This window comes from Palaemon carinicauda, chromosome 9 (genome assembly GCF_036898095.1).
Source record: "Palaemon carinicauda isolate YSFRI2023 chromosome 9, ASM3689809v2, whole genome shotgun sequence".
NCBI lineage: Eukaryota > Metazoa > Arthropoda > Malacostraca > Decapoda > Palaemonidae > Palaemon > Palaemon carinicauda.
The window spans coordinates 148,760,651-148,779,116 of record NC_090733.1 but is presented as its reverse complement, the minus strand read 5'-3'; the positions used below and the strand labels follow the sequence as shown (position 1 = coordinate 148,779,116).

General features: G+C 44.1%; 1 protein-coding gene across 1 annotated transcript in view; it reads left to right on the top strand.

The window, feature by feature from the left end:
• Nucleotides 1-5,100: 5,100 nt before the first annotated feature.
• The window catches only part of LOC137647260 (protein rogdi-like), a 65,228-nt gene continuing 51,862 nt past the window's right edge, over nucleotides 5,101-18,466 (top strand). The window contains exons 1-2 of the mRNA XM_068380652.1: nucleotides 5,101-5,270; nucleotides 8,565-8,636. Coding sequence (XP_068236753.1) covers nucleotides 5,235-5,270; nucleotides 8,565-8,636 — 108 coding nt within the window. The 5' untranslated portion in view covers nucleotides 5,101-5,234. The remainder of the gene's footprint in view (nucleotides 5,271-8,564; nucleotides 8,637-18,466) is intronic.

The following is an 18,466-nucleotide window of genomic DNA, read 5'->3' as shown; positions in this document are numbered from 1 at the left end:
TTTGTAACATTTTGTACCTTGGTCTACCTTCCTTTGTGTCGTTTACCTTCCCTAACCAACCTTAACTTTTCTAACTAATGTTCCCGTATACCTAGCACGTGTCCTTGTCCTACCGAGCGAATTGGCGTAACATAATTTTAAGTCTTCTTACGAGTAACGTAGAAACTTAACCCCAAGTCCGTTTCATTCCACGTGTTTGTTCCGAGATGGCGGATCTTGTTTACAGCCCAAACTAAGGGTTCGTAATTGTTTGCTACCGTAAGTAAATTACTGCGTGTAGTTAATTTAATTTCCTTTAGCGAGGAAATATTGTTTTTGTCCTTTAGCGAGGATATTTTTGTTTTACCTCCGCGTGAGGGAAATTTCATATTGTTTAGCCTCCAAGAGAGTGCACTTTAAAATCTAAATCGCTGCCTTGTGCGCCAATCTACATTTTGAATAGTTCAGTGGTCGCCTTAGTGCACCCGTAATTGTGAAATCGTCACAACAGTGTCAGCCTCGACCTGTTATTTTCACTTTTAACTTATCCTTTTTGCATTCATAAGCCCATGTGCTTTCTAATATGCTCTTCTTTAAAGTAAATTAATTAGTCATTATCGCCACGTGCGTAAATAATTCATTTTAGCAAAGTCTTTCACGTCACGTGACCTGGGCATCGTCTGTTTTGTTGGACCCGATCACTTTGTACTTTAAAGTAATTTCATGATTTATATGTTTTTTGTCCATTTAACCATTTTTTCTCATCATTAGTAAATTTAAATGTTTAATTATCAACCTTGTAAATTTGTAAAGTTTCATTTTTACATTCCTTTAAAATTCAGATTTATCCCTTGTTTTGTTTTACGAATCCGTTCATCAAACGTGGTCATTCCAAGATGGCGGACTTCATGTTTAACGTAAACAACCCTTCACCGCCTAAGGCGGAAACGCTTAGCCCCGAGGAGATTAACGCTAGGCTTAAGGAACAGGAGTTGACATTCACCTTTGTTTGTGAGGACGCAGACCTAGCACTTCATGCTCTTGCTTCTGTAGATTTTCCCAGCATGGGTTCAGAAGCCGTAAATCATTTTAAAAACCTTATTGGTAAAGTAAGAGACGAACTTTGCGATTACAAGAATTTTTGGAGACGTCATTACAACCATCCCATTGTTAAATTAAACTATCCCGTGCTTGCTGCCTGTTCGAGTAAAGTTGAAATTGCATTCAACAGCCTCATGGCTCATCCTAATTTAATAATTAATCCTAATCAGTCTTGTTCTTCAACGAAGACGACACCTTCAGTGACACGTCCCGTTGTAAATGTCATTAACGATCCCCTAGTTGATCCTTTTAATGTCTTGGCAGTCAAGCACAATGTTCATAATTTTGTATCAACTCCCCAATCTTCACATTTCAATACTATGTTGCCAACACGGCATACGATTAGTAATTTTGAGTCAGCCCCACCTGCTTTATCCTCATCTCCAAACCTTAAGCCACCCGCGTTTAATCGCCCTCAACCCCCTTTATCTTTGCCGCCGGTGACAGTCCGTCCCGGAGAAAAACTCATTCACAGTCTTAACATGGACCCCCCAAGTGGTAGCGCAAATACCACCCAACTTAACCGTGTGCGTGATGGCCAGCAGAGGCCTGTACCGGTTGTAAATTCAATAACTAAACCCGTAGTTACCGTACCATTCCATGGACCAGTGCCCACGTTGCCTGATCGTCCTATCTTTAAGCCAGTAACTTCCGCTCCTACACGTGTTGACGCTAAAACATCCCCGTCAAGATTTGAAACCCGCCCTCAGAAAGAGCCGCGTGGTCACAATGTTAAGACCTTAGCAGTCAGAAAGGAACCTTGTGCACTGACGGTGGATTTAGCGAAGGTCACACACGTAGACCTAGCACCGGAGCTAAGAGCCTGTCTACGATTCACCTTGCTTAAGGATAACGGTACATTGAACGTCATTCATTATTTTCATTCAGTCATATATGACGTCACATTAAACCTTTATTATTTTTGCCAAGTCGTACAGCAGCATTTTTTCAGCCAATCCCTTGCTTTAACCTCAAAGCGTAGATTTGATTTTTGCCTTGACAACTTGTCATGTTGCTATAATCCCCCTGACATCCTTCAGCTCGTGCTGAAATTAAGGTTTGTTTTTAATGTTCCCATCTTAAACGTTTCCCTTGAAGATGACATCCAAGACCTTAGTTGTCAGAGATACGATGTCCCCAGGGACCTAGTTTGTCTCATTTTATTATTCAGGCTAGTGTCAAATAACCTTTTACTTTATAACGCCGAGAAGGAATTAACTTTTCTCCTTTTGTCAGGCAATGAATACCAACTTTTCATCACGCCAGTCATTTTATATGTAAAGACATTTCATGTAAAACGTTGGGTGTCAGACCGGGATTGGGATTCACCCCCATAATTTTAAATTAATCATTGGCTGGACTTGTTGCCGACCTCGACTGTTATTGGCTTACGTTTTGTTTGCTCTATCCGTACCCCTAGGGTGGGAAGAATTGAGTACTTTTAATCGTTCTGTTATTATTGCATCGTACGTTTAAAGTTAACACTGATCATGCTTAACTTAACGCTTCCGTGAAGCATTGCCTGCGTAGTTCAATATTCCCCAAATTCACGTGAAAGCATAACTTTTGATTCAATTGATTTCAATTAACGTTAACAACGTTTTGTTAACTTTAAACGGACGTTGATGTGAAGAACGACTTCACTCTTCATTCAGCCAGTAAGCTTATCTCACTCATACTAACAAGTAGTTGAATCACATTTGCCGGAACTAACCCCTCTCCCTTTTTTCTCCCCTTTATCCCCAGGGTGTGAAGAATTTTCTTCACTCTTCTTCTTTTAATCGTATTTTTAGATCTCTTCTACTAATACTATAGCTACCCCTTAACCATTCTCTCCTACATCTAGTTTTCTTTAACGAAACATAGGGAGGACTAACCTAAACTTGTTGACAGTGGCGCACGCCATGCTCGTGACGTCACAGCGTAGATACGCACGTTAGAGGGCCTTGGTTGTAACCCCGGCGTATGTTGGTTCTTTCCTTAAACTACATGGGTCGAGATTAAATTCCTAAACTGCACATTTTATATAAATTCCAATACTGCTGAATTAATGCATCTTATATTTCTCAATACCAATTAAGGTTTGTTAATTTTAAGATGTATGCCCATCGTACCAGTCCATTGCTAATTAATCATTTTAAATATTAATTTTTAGCAAGCCAGATTAGGTAGGATTGTTGTATATATAACCTCCCTCAGAGCAGCAAGATTTATCTGAGTATTTAGTACAAAATCCTGCCTCCTCTGCACTCCTTGCAAGAAAATATTGCCCTGTCCTGAAGTCCCGATATGGCACCCTCAATGGATTACCATGCGCATCGAGCTCCTCACCTGTCTGGAAAGGTGAAGCCAGGTGATCTCTTCGACCGTAGTGTCGACCCCATTCTACGAAAAGCTGCCCTGGCCTGCTGACCTGCCTGGTCATTGAACCCGGCCACTTCTGGCTCACCCCTCGCTCCCCCTCTTCCAAAACGTGTCTCACCAACGAGTCCTGTTGCTGCCGGTCGGAGAGATTGAGAAGAGGAACCTGGTGTACCTAGTTGCAGCCAAAGTGAGATTCTTTGGGGTGAGCCAGGCAAGAGTGCAGCGTGCCCATTAGTGCGACAATCAGGTCAACAGCTATCTCGGGCATAGGACTAAACTTCAAAGGAGTGCAGGTACTACATCAATGGCCATTTAGTTTTCCCCCATTTTTTATTAGCTTAGACTAATTTTAACTTGATAGGGTACCTGGCTAATTACACTATTCGGACTGTGTGCGGTGGGATTGTGTGTATATATTTTTTCTATACAATTTTTTGCCTTTTGAGACTAACATAGTCTCTGGGTCACGTGGGCCACGTGCCAGACCCTATTTTGATTGTTGCAGACCACGTGTCTAACTCATCATTTTCATTATTTGAATTGCATCTCTTTTTATTCCATTTTTGTGTTGTTAAGATGTCCGTTTTGTTTCAATGTAAATTTGTGAATAAATCAATATTAGGTTAATCAAACCTCCTTAGTATTTTTGCTCCCTCATTTATTTTAATGTGTGAAATGAATAGTTGTTCACGGGACAAAGTACCCAATATTTAAAGAGAAAACCTAAGTAAGTCTATAGGTGGTAACAGCGAGGTACTTTGCATTAACATATTTGCTTCGAAGGTAAAGATCCTTATCTTTAAACTTTTAAACTACTTTACATCACTGCTCCCATTTTGGATTTTGTCTACCTTACATTAACGTAAAATAACTGTCCAGCATTTCATTGGGGTAGCTGGGACGGAGCCGGAACAGAGCCTGAGAATGAAATGACTATAGACCTGACAAAGCTAGAGTAGGCCATAAATTATTCTTAATCCTACGTGTGGAGTGCTTAGGCTTCTGGACAGTAAAATTTCCCCCTTTTGTATGTAGAGTGTTGGTTTGTGAATTGTGACAGTAAAGTATTAGCAGGGTGTTTGTGCCCCGAGAGTAAGTGCTCCTATCCTCCCCTGTTGAACTTTGTGTAACTGTTATAAGGAGACTTTCCCGGACTAAGTTCCCACTCAGAACGCAACCATTAAAAAAATTCTCCACATATATATATATATATATATATATATATATATATATATATATACATATATATATATATATATATATATATATATATATATATATATATATATATATATATATATATATAATATATATATATATATACATATACATATATATATATATATATATATATATATATATATATATATATATATATATATATATATATATATATATATATATATATATATATACATATTTCACTATAAAACAATATCAATGGAAGGGAGAGCATGGGTATTGTTTGAATGATAGGTATTAAGCCTCATGTGCGGGAGTGAGCATACCCTTCATAACATTCGGTGAAGGAGTTAACATTTAATATCAGACTAACACCAATTTGTCAACTGTATTGATTAGATCTAATATTTTATCTTATATGATATTTACAGGGGAGTACATTTGCTCCAAGAAGTTGGCCAGATCTCCTACTGAAATGGAAGAAGAAGATGAAGAAGACGTAAACAAACGAAAGTTCGATCAGGTGATCGACTTCCTTTTTGACATTTGCATATCCACTGAAAATTATAATAATTCAAGAATAAAGTGTATTATTGTACGACAGCACTATGGGGGACAGCGACAGAGGAGAGTTGGCAGTTTTAGTAAGTTTTGATATTTATTTAGAAGCAAAATGAGTGATGATAGGGTCAGAGACCCTAAGCTGAGAGTCGATAAGGGTCTGATATACTAACGGCCTTAGTCTGATAAACATTGTGGTTGAATATTTGTTTTTTTATACCATGCAGTACATTATCGACCACTATGATTATTTCAAACCATTCGTGTTTCGATAAAATTACAGAAAACAAGAGATATCCCTCTTATATTTTTAAGTTTCGCTATTATGATAATGTTTATCGTCAGGACCCATATTTTTCAAGTTATGAAAACGGGTGTAAGAAATGAGTTAGCGGCTAGAGTGGATATGAATGTGTTGAGGTGGTTTGGCCATGTTGAGAGAATGGAAAATGGTTGTCTGCTAAAGAAGGTGATGAATGCAAGAGTTGATGGGAGAAGTACAAGAGGAAGGCCAAGGTTTGGGTGGATGGATGGTGTGAAGAAAGCTCTGGGTGATAGGAGGATAGATGTGAGAGAGGCAAGAGAGCGTGCTAGAAATAGGAATGAATGGCGAGCGATTGTGACGCAGTTCCAGTAGGCCCTGCTGCTTCCTCCGGGGCCTTAGATGACCGCAGAGGTAGCAGCAGTAGGGGAGTCAGCATTATGAAGCTTCATCTGTGGTGGAAATGTGGGAGGTTGGGCTGTGGCACCCTAGCAGTACCAGCTGAACTCGGTTGGGTCCCTGATTAGGCTGAAGGAACATAGAGAGTAGAGGCCCCTTTTTGTTTTGTTTCGTTGTTGGTGTCGGCTACCCCCCAAAATTGGGGGAAGTGCCTTGGTATATAGATAGATGAAATCACCTAAAAAAAGAAAGGTAATACGACATGAAAGTGTATTTCACCAGGGAAATATGATGTAACTTAATCTAGACCTCTGGTCCTTATCTAGGGTGGTGGGCTGTCCCCTTGCAACCCCAAGTTATTACTAAATAAAGATTATGAGGTTACAAAATGAGATTTTGGAGAGATCTATGAGCTTTTGTATAACAATGCTCACTACCTCCCCCATGGGTAGAACACTGCCTAACGTAAACTTCCACACCTAACCTGACCTACAAGCCGTCTCCTTATCTACTTGCCTGATGGGAGGGGGCTAGTACCCCTTAGACTGCTTAGGGTTAAAAATAAGGGAGTAATGGGGCATGGCTGTCGTCATACATACGCCCCTAGATCTATTTGGTTATGTTAGTCACCATCTCCCACCTAATATTGTCTTCTTATGAACTCATACTTGGGTTTGCATCTCGCCCTTGCCTTGGGTTCGTGTATCTAACATCTATGAGAGGGATTTCTCTGTGAAGGGGAAAAACAAAACCTGAATTACTCTGACATGAAGTAAAGTTACAAAAAGCACTTAATCATGCCCCCCGTCATTAAGTATAGCATGAAAATGTGGCGTAACTATATCTGAAGTAAGTTTAATGTAACCTAACTTATTTAGGAGGGTGATCATATTTGGTAATTATATATTCAGGAGGATCTTTCGAAGACTTACTCCTTTGAGGGGGTGTCAGACAGATTTTAGACAAGAAAGCAGTAGAGGAGGTCAACGATTCATCTCCAGGGTTCTACAGCAAATTGTTCCTGGTTCTAAAGCTGTCAGGAGGTGGGAGACCAGTCAATGACCTGTTTCTGTCCGAATGACTTTGTTCTGCAAACAAAGTTCAAGATGGGGACCCCAACACAGTCCTATAAGCAATAAGATTAAGGATTCCCGTGATAAGTACTCTACAGTATTGGAAAAAATTGATGTCCATAGACCTGAATGAGGCATACTTCCAAATTTCACTTCACCATAACTCAGGGAAGCCCTTTTGAGCTGTAGTGGATCCTAGAATTAGGCCCTTCAATATTGAGTCTCTGTTCTTTAGCTGATGACTCAGATCAATTGTTACTTTCCCCTGTAAGGGCACTTAGGGTATATCTAAAAAAAAACTGTTAAAGTTTGTCCACATGTCAATAATGTAGACTCTTTGTCAGCACAGGGAGAGTCATAAAGAGAATAATAACGATCTCTTCCTGGATCAGGCAGGTAATAGAACGAGCCCTACATACAAACTCAACTCCTCTCAACTGTAGACCCAGAGCTTATGTTGACAGGGTGGTGTTCAAAAGGAACTTCTCCGTGACGCAGGTCTTACAAGCGGACGTGCGGAAATTTCAAACAATGTTCACAGTTCACTACCTGCAAGACATAACCCACAGAAACCTAGATACCCTCTCGATAGGTCCTGCGGAGGTAAAAAGCGGGGTTATGAACACCTCAGCTCTCTTGTGAGACAGGTAGCAGTCGGTGGAGGGTAGATGTTGCCCGGTGGTAAGTCTAGAGTGAACGTGTGAGTGGCTGGCCTCTTCGTCTTTAATTCTTCCCTCTCTTGGGGTTTTAGCATTCGAGGAAATCTGCAAGCTGACCTCCCCTCTGACTGTGGATGGGTACCATTGTTCTTTTGTAACCTGATACAGTATATGTAATACAGTATGTATTTGTTATGACCCCAATCTCCTGGCAAGGTTTGGAGTATGGCAATGTCTAGCGTAAGTATGTAGCTTATCTCCAAGGTAATCCTTACCTGATCAAGTCACATGAGCTTAGTTCTCACACCTTCGCTCAAATTGCTCAGGTGTTTGCTCTCTCTCAATTTTTAAAGTTAGCGAGGTGACAGGGTGCGCTTTTTACAGCTCACGCGAGGCACTGATTGGCGTCCCAGGATAGTTACCAGCCATTTGGTTTGGCACTTCCTCCCACCTAATGGTAAGTCTCCAAAGTAAAGAGTTGAATGGTTTGTATTTGGTGCCGGAACAAATGACAATTTTGGAAATAATTTGTATTTTTCCTATCCATACATACCTAAAGCCCTTTACACATATTGGTCCCACCATCACCTTCCCCCAGAAGTCCTGCCTGCAATTGCAAAATGATTAGTTGTTGCTAGTGCGTATGGGACGGGGTGGTTAGTCCTATCCCTGCTACACCTCGCTGAAAGTCTTATGGCTGTTGTTGAAATGTGTTTCCACAATAAAGAGCTTTAGGTTTGTATGGTTAAGAAAAATATAAATGATTTCCAAATTTGACAATAATATTTATTAGATTTTTCAATGGTATTTGGTAAATGTTCTATATGTTACACACAATTATCTACCAGATACTTCCCGGATGTGAACCAAAGTTTAGGAAGCCAACTGCACTGGAAAAATAAGGCATAATAATCATTGTACAATATAGCTCCTTAAATTTTTTTTCATTGTATGTCATGTAACTCATTGTGTTTTTTGTTTCAGCAACAAGAGTTGGACTGGGTTTTAAGTGAGGAAGTTCCGCGGGTCTTCACTCAAGTTATGCTAGTCCTTAAAGTAAGTTGGGCACTAAAATGTTGTTGAGAATCTATACAGAATGTACTTTCACACAAGACCTGAATGTATTTCTTAAAATAGTCCATAGGTTGAAGGAAATACCATAATGTGTCTATAAAGTCAGCAGTAAAGCACCTTATCATAAAAGAAAATGTATATAGTACAATACTTTACAAATTTTATAATTCTTTGGCTGAAAAGGCATTTTGAAAACAGTTTGAAAGCTTGTGACTTTCAAAGATTGTACAGCATATATGATTTGTATGTTTATTACCCAATACAGTAGTCTATAATGGACATACAGTACATTATTCTGGAAAAATAGTTTTTCAATATTTAACTTAGCCGGTGATTATATAACTGCAACTCTGTTGCTCGACAGACAACTCTACGGTAAAAACTCGCCAGCGATCGCTACACAGGTTGCGGGTGTGCCCAACAGCGCCATCTGTCGACCAGATACCCAGTTCTCAATGTAAACAAAGACTCAATTTTCTCTCTGTCAAGGTGTCGACAAGACGTACTTACTCGCTGTTGCTAAACTGGAGTTTTTTCACATCTAATTGGTGAAGTACTATATTCTAGTTTTGAGCTTTCGCTGTGCAGGGTTTCTCTTCACACAAATCCTTGAACTCTTTTTTTATAACGGATTCTTTGTTGATGACTTTTTTTAGTTTTTTGAATTTCCCTTTGACCAATTCAAAATGGCTGACCCTTCACAAGTCCCCAAATTTAGGAAGTGCAATGCTAGGGACTGTTCAAGGCGTCTTCCGAAGGCTTCTATCGACCCTCACACTGTTTGTTCCAATTGTCGGGATAAAACCTGTCAATTGGAAGATCGGTGTGAGGAGTGCGTTGGCCTTTCGGAATTCGATTTTATCGAATTTCAAAAGTATACACGTAGGCTAGAGAGAGATAGAGTTAGGAGAAGTTCTTCTCGTTCTATTGATATATCCTCTCCTCATGCCCCACAACCTATTCCTTCCCCTGTAGTGGTTGCTCCTAACCCCCCTCCTGGCACTCAGGAACCATCGATGGCTGATATGATGCGTGCCATCCAGGCTCTGGGTGAGAGAGTTGAGTCCCTTGCTAGTGACCGTAATCAGCTCATGGCGGATGTGAAGGAGCTTAAGTGCAAAAGTGCAGTGGGAAGTGCTAAAGTGTCGAGTGATAGTGTTGTGGATAGTGTTGCGCTTGAGGGTTCGTCTGTTCGTGCCTGTCGTCCTCCTAGTCCGGGACCTCTTGCAAGCTCCCAAGTCCAGGGGAGAATCAATGTCGTACGACACATGGGTTCGAGAGGCTTTAATCAGCGAACAGACGTTCCCTCCGTGGTATCGGGCGTATCTACCCAAGATCGCTCTTACCTAACTAAGACGAGAGAGCCCATTTATACCTCGTCTTCTGAAGGTGTTTCTCGCAAGAAACCTTGAACCAAGGTCTCGCGACCGTTAAAACGCAAGTCGGTCCCTTCAGCGCAAGTCCAACGGCCCGGTTGTAGCCACTGGGTCAGTTCGGACTCGCTGCCGTCATCCGATGACTGCTCACCGCCTAAGAGAGGCAAAGCGGTACCGCTTCAGACAGTAACACCGTCTGTCGCCGCACCTGCTCCCGTAGACCCTAAGTGGTCTCTACTGCAAGACATGCAGTCTAAACTGACGTCTCTAATGCAGGACTTTCGTGCGGAGAAGGTTGCTGCCGAACCAGCTAGTGCAGTACCTAACCTACAACCTTCCACACGATCGGTTGTGCGTCCTGTGGACGCTGAGGTAACCTTCTCACGCACACCAGTTGAGAGAGTTCCTCCACCCATGCGTTCCAGTGTGATCTGCCAGCCGCATGTTGACGTTAAGCGACGCGCGGAGGTTGCCGTTGACGTTCTGGAAGTTCAACAACCGTCAGAGTTGCTTTGTTTTGACGCGGTGCGTCAACCTCCGCAACCCAGTGTGGTTTCCACTGCGCTCCCACATCAGTCCAGACAGTCTGGAGTAGACGCTGTGCGTCCCCGCGCTGCCATGGTTGTTGCCAACTCACAGACTGGGCAGCAGTTCCATGACGTTGCGTCCGGCTCAGTCACGCATGCACCCGTGCGACCGGACTCAGCGAACCAGCCGTTACCCACTCTGTTGCTGTTTCCTCATCAGTTGTCGGATGAGGAACTTTCTGATGATGATGTTGCTGCACACATAGATGAACCACAATCAGATTTGGACGAGCCTAAGTCTACTCAACCCTCTTTGGACTTTAGAAAAGTTTTGGCCATTTTCAAAGAGCTGTTTCCGGACCAGTTTGTTTCTGTGGCTCCTCGTTCTCCGCCGTCAGAGTTTGTGTTAGGCATGCCGTCTACCACTCCTGCCTTTACTAGACTCGTCCTCGCACGCTCGTCCAAGAGAGCTTTGCGGGTGATAGGAGAATGGTTGCAGTCCAAGAAGAGTTTAGGGAAGACAGCCTTTGCGTTTCCCCCTGCTAGACTCTCTTCTAGATCGAGCGTCTGGTATGCCACGGGAGAAGTTCTCGGCTTGGGAGTTCCTGCCTCTGCCCAGGGCGACTTCTCAAGTCTTGTAGACTCTCCCCGCCGCCTTGCCATGAGACGCTCAAAGATATGTTGGTCATCTTCGGACCTGGACCACCTTTTGAAAGGTATCTTTAGGGCCTTCGAAGTTTTTAACTTCTTAGACTGGTGTCTAGGAGCCCTAAGCAGAAAGATCTCTCCGACAGAGAAAGAGACTTCCTTGCTCATTATGTCCTACATGGACAAGGCCGTACGTGATGGGTCTAATGAGCTTGCTGCATCATTTGTGTCCGGAGTCCTTAAAAAGCGTGAAAACCTCTGCTCATTCCTTTCAGCTGGAGTTACACCGTGCCAGAGATCTGAGCTTCTCTTTGCTCCTCTTTCCAAGTGCCTTTTTCCAGAAGCCCTGATTAAGGAAATAGCCGCTTCATTGGTGCAGAAGGACACTCACGATCTTGTTGCGTCCTCCGCTCGCAAAGCTCCCCCTTTGCCTACCTTGTCAGCTAGACCAAGGATGGACACTCCAGCGTCCCGTTTTATTCCGCCCTTTCGTGGCAGAGCCTCCAGCAGAGGAGGTGCTCGTGCCGAAGGGAAACGAGGAAAGAAGAAAGGATCCAAGTCCTATAAGGGCAGAGTCTGACTGCCCGCATCTTCAGACAGCAGTGGGAGCCAGACTCAAGAACTTCTGGCAGACCTGGGAGAAGAGAGGCGCAGATGCACAATCTGTGAAGTTGCTCAGAGAGGGGTACAAGATCCCTTTTGTACGGAAACCCCCTCTAGCAACGTCTCCCATCGATCTCTCTCCCAGGTACAGAGAGGAAGACAAGAGACGAGCCTTGAAACGGGAAGTGTCTCTTTTACTAGAGAAGGGAGCGGTGGTCAAAGTCTCGGACCTTCAATCTCCGGGATTCTACAACCGACTCTTCTTGGTTTCAAAGAAGACAGGAGGGTGGAGGCCGGTGCTAGACGTCAGTGCTCTGAATGTCTTTGTCACAAAGCAGACGTTCTCCATGGAGACCACAAAGTCAGTCTTAGCAGCGGTCAGAAGGGAAGACTGGATGGTCTCTTTAGACCTAAGGGACGCCTACTTCCACGTCCCCATCCACCCGGACTCCCAACCTTTTCTGAGATTCGTTTTCGAAAAGGTTGTCTACCAGTTTCAAGCCCTGTGCTTTGGCCTAAGCACAGCTCCTCTTGTGTTTACGAGGCTGATGAGGAATGTAGCCAAATTCCTTCATTTATCGGACTTCCGAGCCTCCCTCTATTTGGACGACTGGCTTCTCAGAGCTTCTTCCAGTCGTCGCTGTCTGAAGGATCTAAAGTGGACTCTAGATCTGACCAAGGAATTGGGTCTCCTTGTCAATATGGAAAAGTCACAACTGGTCCCATCCCAAACTATTGTGTATTTAGGGATGGAGATTCACAGTCTAGCTTTTCGGGCTTTTCCGTCGGCCCCCAGAATAAGCCAAGCCCAGTTATGCATCCAGAACATGCTGAAGAAGGAACAATGCTCAGTCAGGAAGTGGATGAGTCTGGTAGGGACGCTATCATCCCTGGAACAATTTGTGTCATTAGGAAGACTACACCTCCGTCCTCTTCAATACCATCTAGCTTTTCACTGGAAAAAGGACAAGACGCTAGAAGCGGTCTCGATCCCCATTTCCGAGAAGATGAAGTCTTGCCTGACTTGGTGGAAGGACAGTATCAACCTAAGAGAGGGTCTTCCCCTGGCTGTTCAGACTCCCAACCACGTTCTCTTCTCGGACGCATCGGACGTAGGCTGGGGCGCGACATTAGACGGTCGGGAATGTTCAGGACTGTGGAACTCGAGTCAAAGGATCATGCATATCAACTGCAAGGAGCTGCTGGCAGTACATCTGGCCTTGAAAAGCTTCAGGTCTCTCCTTCAAGGCAAAGTGGTGGAAGTGAACTCGGACAACACCACTGCCTTGGCGTACATCTCCAAGCAAGGAGGGACCCACTCACTGACGTTGTACGAGATCGCAAGGGACCTGCTCATCTGGTCAAAAGGTCAAAACATATCACTAGTAACGAGGTTCATCCAAGGCAACTTGAATGTCATGGCAGATTGTCTCAGTCGGAAAGGGCAAGTAATTCCAACAGAATGGACCCTCCACAAGGATGTATGCAAGAGACTTTGGGCCACTTGGGGCCAACCAACCATAGATCTCTTTGCAACCTCGATGACCAAGAGGCTCCCAATATATTGCTCACCAGTCCCGGACCCAGCAGCAATACATATAGATGCCTTTCTCCTAGATTGGTCGCATCTAGATCTATACGCATTCCCACCGTTCAAGATTGTCAACAAGGTACTGCAGAAGTTCGCCTCTCACGAAGGGACAAGGTTGACGCTAGTTGCTCCCCTCTGGCCCGCGAGAGAATGGTTCACCGAGGTACTTCGATGGCTAGTAGACGTTCCCAGAAGTCTTCCTCTAAGGGTGGACCTTCTACGTCAGCCACACGTAAAGAAGGTACTCCAAAGCCTCCACGCTCTTCGTCTGACTGCCTTCAGACTATCGAAAGACTCTCGAGAGCTAGAGGCTTTTCGAAGGAGGCAGCCAGTGCGATTGCTAGAGCAAGGAGAACATCCACCCTTAGAGTCTACCAATCGAAGTGGGAAGTCTTCCGAAACTGGTGCAAGTCAGTATCTGTATCCTCGACCAGTACCTCTGTAGCTCAAATAGCTGACTTTCTCTTATATCTGAGAAAAGGACGATCCCTTTCAGCTCCCACTATCAAGGGCTACAGAAGCATGTTGGCATCGGTCGTCCGGCATAGAAGCTTAGATCTTTCCAACAATAAAGATCTTCAGGACCTCCTTAAGTCTTTTGAGACCACGAAGGAGCGTCGTTTGGTTACACCTGGTTGGAATTTAGACCGGGTACTAAGATTCCTCATGTCAGACAGGTTTGAGCCGCTACAATCAGCCTCCCTGAAAGATCTCACTTTAAAGACACTTTTCCTGGTATGCTTAGCCACAGCTAAAAGAGTCAGTGAGATTCATGCCTTCAGCAAGAACATCGGATTTTCGTCAGAAAAAGCTACATGTTCGCTACAACTTGGTTTTCTAGCCAAAAATGAGCTGCCTTCTCGGCCTTGGCCGAAATCGTTCGATATTCCCAGCTTATCGAATATGGTAGGCAATGAACTAGAAAGAGTCTTATGCCCTGTGAGAGCTCTTAAGTTCTATTTAAAGCGAACTAAACCTTTACGAGGCCAATCTGAAGCTTTATGGTGTTCAGTTAAGAAACCATCTTTGCCTATGTCAAAGAATGCTTTATCCTACTTTATCAGACTGTTAATACGAGAAGCTCATTCACATCTTAGTGTGGAAGACCAAGCATTGCTTAAGGTGAGGACACACGAAGTTAGAGCTGTCGCAACTTCCGTGGCCTTTAAGCAAAATAGATCTCTGCGAAGTATAATGGACGCAACCTATTGGAGAAGCAAGTCAGTGTTTGCGTCTTTTTATCTAAAGGATGTCCAGTCTCTTTACGAGGACTGCTACACACTGGGACCATTCGTAGCAGCGAGTGCAGTAGTGGGTGAGGGCTCAACCACTACAATTCCCTAATTCCATACCCTTTTAATCTTTCTCTTGAAATGTTTTTATTGTTGTTTTTTGGGTTGTCCGGAAGGCTAAGAAGCCTTTCGCATCCTGGTTGATTTGGCGGGTGGTCAAAGTCATTTCTTGAGAGCGCCTAGATTAGGGGTTTTGATGAGGTCCTGTTGTATGGGTTGCAACCCTTGATACTTCAGATCCTAGGGGTCGATCAGCATCCTAAGAGGATCGCGAGGCTCCGTAAGGAAGACGTACTTAAAAGGCAGAGTAATTGTTCAAGTCGACTTCCTTACCAGGTACCTATTTATTTTGTTTTTGTTATTTTGATAACTTCTAAAATGAAATAAAAACTCTTAGCTCATAAAAGTGTAAACATATATTGCTGGTCTCTACCCACCCCCCTGGGTGTGAATCAGCTATATAATCACCGGCTAAGTTAAATATTGAAAAATGTTATTTTGATTAGAAAATAAATTTTTGAATATACTTACCCGGTGATTATAAATTAAATGACCCTCCCTTCCTCCCCAATAGAGACGCAGTGGGACGAGGAGAAAATTGAGTCTTTGTTTACATTGAGAACTGGGTATCTGGTCGACAGATGGCGCTGTTGGGCACACCCGCAACCTGTGTAGCGATCGCTGGCGAGTTTTTACCGTAGAGTTGTCTGTCGAGCAACAGAGTTGCAGCTATATAATCACTGGGTAAGTATATTCAAAAATTTATTTTATAATCAAAATAACATTTTTATTCTCGTCCCAAGGCACTGTACGGTGAGAGATTGAAAACGTAGTTTTGAATGAACTAGTGTTCAGTCTCCTTCCCAGCCACTGATCTTTTTATCTTAAAATATGTTTACTTTTTTTTTTTTTGCTTGTTTTAATGTGCTTACATTATACGACTGATTTCGCAATTATAACCTGTTGATGAGGGTAGAATTGCGTGCTTCAGGTAGAAATCAGTTTTATTCATACCTAATGTGAATTGTTAAAAAATTCGATTTCAGTGAAATAAGTGCAAAACAGAAAATCGTAGTGATAAAGTGATATTGCGCAAAGTGTTATCAGTGTTGCGACCGAGGGTTCGTCTGTTCGTGCCTGTCGTTCGCCTAGTCCGGGACCTCTTGCAAGCTCCCAAGCCCAGGGGAGAAGTAATGTCGTATGACTTATGGGTTCGAGAGGCCTTGATCAGCGAACAGACGTTCCCTCTATGGTATCAGGCGTATCTCACCAAGATCGCCCCTACCATTAGACGAGAGAGACGATTTTCTCCTCGTCATCCGAAGGCTTTTCGCATAAGAAACCGTGGAACAAGGTTTCGAGGCCCTTTAAGCGAAAGTCAGTCCTTTCAGGACAGGTCCAGCGTCCTGGTTTTAACTATTAGGACAGCTCTGACACTATGCAGTCATCGGAAGACTGCTCGCCGCCTAAACAAAAACGTAACACAGGCTCCGAGAGTCTTTTTGTAGGCAAGGTTTTGCAGTCACAGACGTTACCCTCGTCTCTTAACGCAACCATTCCCGTTGTTCCTAAATGAGTTGTACAGCAAGACATGCAGAATAAGCTTGCCTCTCTTATGGAAGACTATTCTGCCGATAAGGTTCACGTTGATCCTAGCCGTTTATCTCATCGAGATCCTGGCCTTCAGCCGCCCAAACGAACCTTTGTGCGTCCTGTTGACGTTGGCGTAGCTAAGTCACGTCAGTCACGTCAGTCACGATATGTAGAGCCTCACTCGATGCGGTCACGTGTTGGCTTTCAGCCGCATTTGGACGTTAGGCTGCTTCCTAATGCTCCTGTTGACGTTCAGGACGTTCGCCAACCAGCGGAGTTGACTTGTTTTGACGCTGAGCGTCAACTACCGCAGTCTAGAGTTGTTTTGACTGCTCAGACTAGGCAGTCAAAACAGTCTCGAGTGGACGCCGAGCGTCCTCCCGCACCTGTTGTTGTTGTCAGTTCACAGACTGTTAAGCAGTTACATGACGTTGCGTCCTGCTCCGCTACTAATGCACCAGTGCGTGTGGACTCTGCTTGTCAAGCATTGCCACCTCGGCAGGTCTCTCCCTTGCTTGAGACTTGGCTATTGTCGGACAAGATTCCTTCAGATGAGGAAGTTGCTGTTCCCCCTCCTACTGATATTCCCTTGAGGACTCTGTCAGACGGAGAGGAGCCTAAAGCTGCTTAGCTCTCTATGGACTTTAAATAAATCATACTGATTTTTAAGGATCTTTGTCCGGATCTTTTTGTAACTGCTGCTCCTCGTTCGCCTAAACGTCAGAGTTTACACTAGGCCTAGCTACTTCGAAGCCGTTGTTTTTATAAGCTAGTGCTCTCTAGCTCTTCTAAGAGAGCTTTACGTTTGCTAGGCGACTGGTTTATCACCAGGAGGAGTTTGGGGGAGACAGCCTTTGCTTTCCCTACTTTTAAGCTGGCTTATAGAGCGAGAGTCTGATATGACACTCATAGACTCTCCCTGGCGCCTGGCCATGAGACGCTCCAAGATTTTATGGTCGACTTCAGAGCTAGACCATCTCCTGTTAGGAGTCTTTTTTCGAGCGTTTGAAGTTTTGTTGTACAATTATGTCATGTATAAACAAGGCTTTCAGGGATGGCTCCAATGATCTGACAGCCACGTTCTCTGCAGGAACAAGTTCCTCAGGGATGGCTCCAATGTTCTGGCAGCCATGTTCACTGCAGGAGTACGTAAGAGGCAAGTGCGCTCAATGTGTTCATTGTCAAGACAAACTTCACGATGAAGTCTACCAGGCTGTCTTGACAGCATTAATGGAAGGCGACTGGATGGTCTCTCTCGACCTTCAGGAGGCATACTTCCACATTCCTATACACCCGGATTCCCAATCGTTTCTGAGGTTTGTTTACAGGAATGTGGGGTACCAGTTTCGAGCCCTGTGCTTTGGCCTCAGTCCTGCTCCTCTCGTGTTTACAAGGCTCATGAGGAATGTGCAAAATCCCTCCATCTATCGGGGATCCGAGCCTCCCTGTACTTGGACGACTGGCTTCTCAGAGCATCGTCCAGTCTTCGCTGTCTGCAGGATCTACATTGGACGTTGAGTCTGGCCAGGGAGTTGGGACTTTTGGTCAACCTAAAAGTCCCTACTGATCCCATCCCAGATTATTCTATATTTGGGGATGGAGATTCGCAGTCCAGTTTTTTTCGGGCTTTTCCGTCTGCCACCGATTAGAACAAGCCCTGCTCGAAGTCCAACTAATGCTGAAAAGATAACGTTTGTTCAGTCAGGAGTTGGAACAGTCTCGTAGGGACTCTCTCATCCCTGGAGCAGTTTGTCTCACTAGGGAGACTACACCTTCTGCCTCTCCGGTTCCATCTAACCTCTCACTAGAACTAGGACAAGACGTTAGAGACGGTATCATTCCCAGTCTCCGAACCGGTGAAGGCATGCCTGAAATGGTGGGACAGCAATATCAGTCTGAGAGAGGGACTATCCCTAGCAGTCAAGAACCCAAACCACGCGTTGTTCTCAGACGCGTCGGATTTGGGTTGGGGTGCGACCCTGGACGGTCGGGAATGCTCGGGTCTGTGGACCTCAAGTCAGAAGAGCATGCACATCAACGGCAAGGAGCTATTAGCAGTCCACTTGGCCTTGATGATATTCGAAAGCTTCTTCGAAACTAAGTGGTAGAGGTCAACTCAGACAACACCACAGCTTTGGCGTACATCTCCAAGCAAGGAGGCACACACTCCTTCACGCTGCTC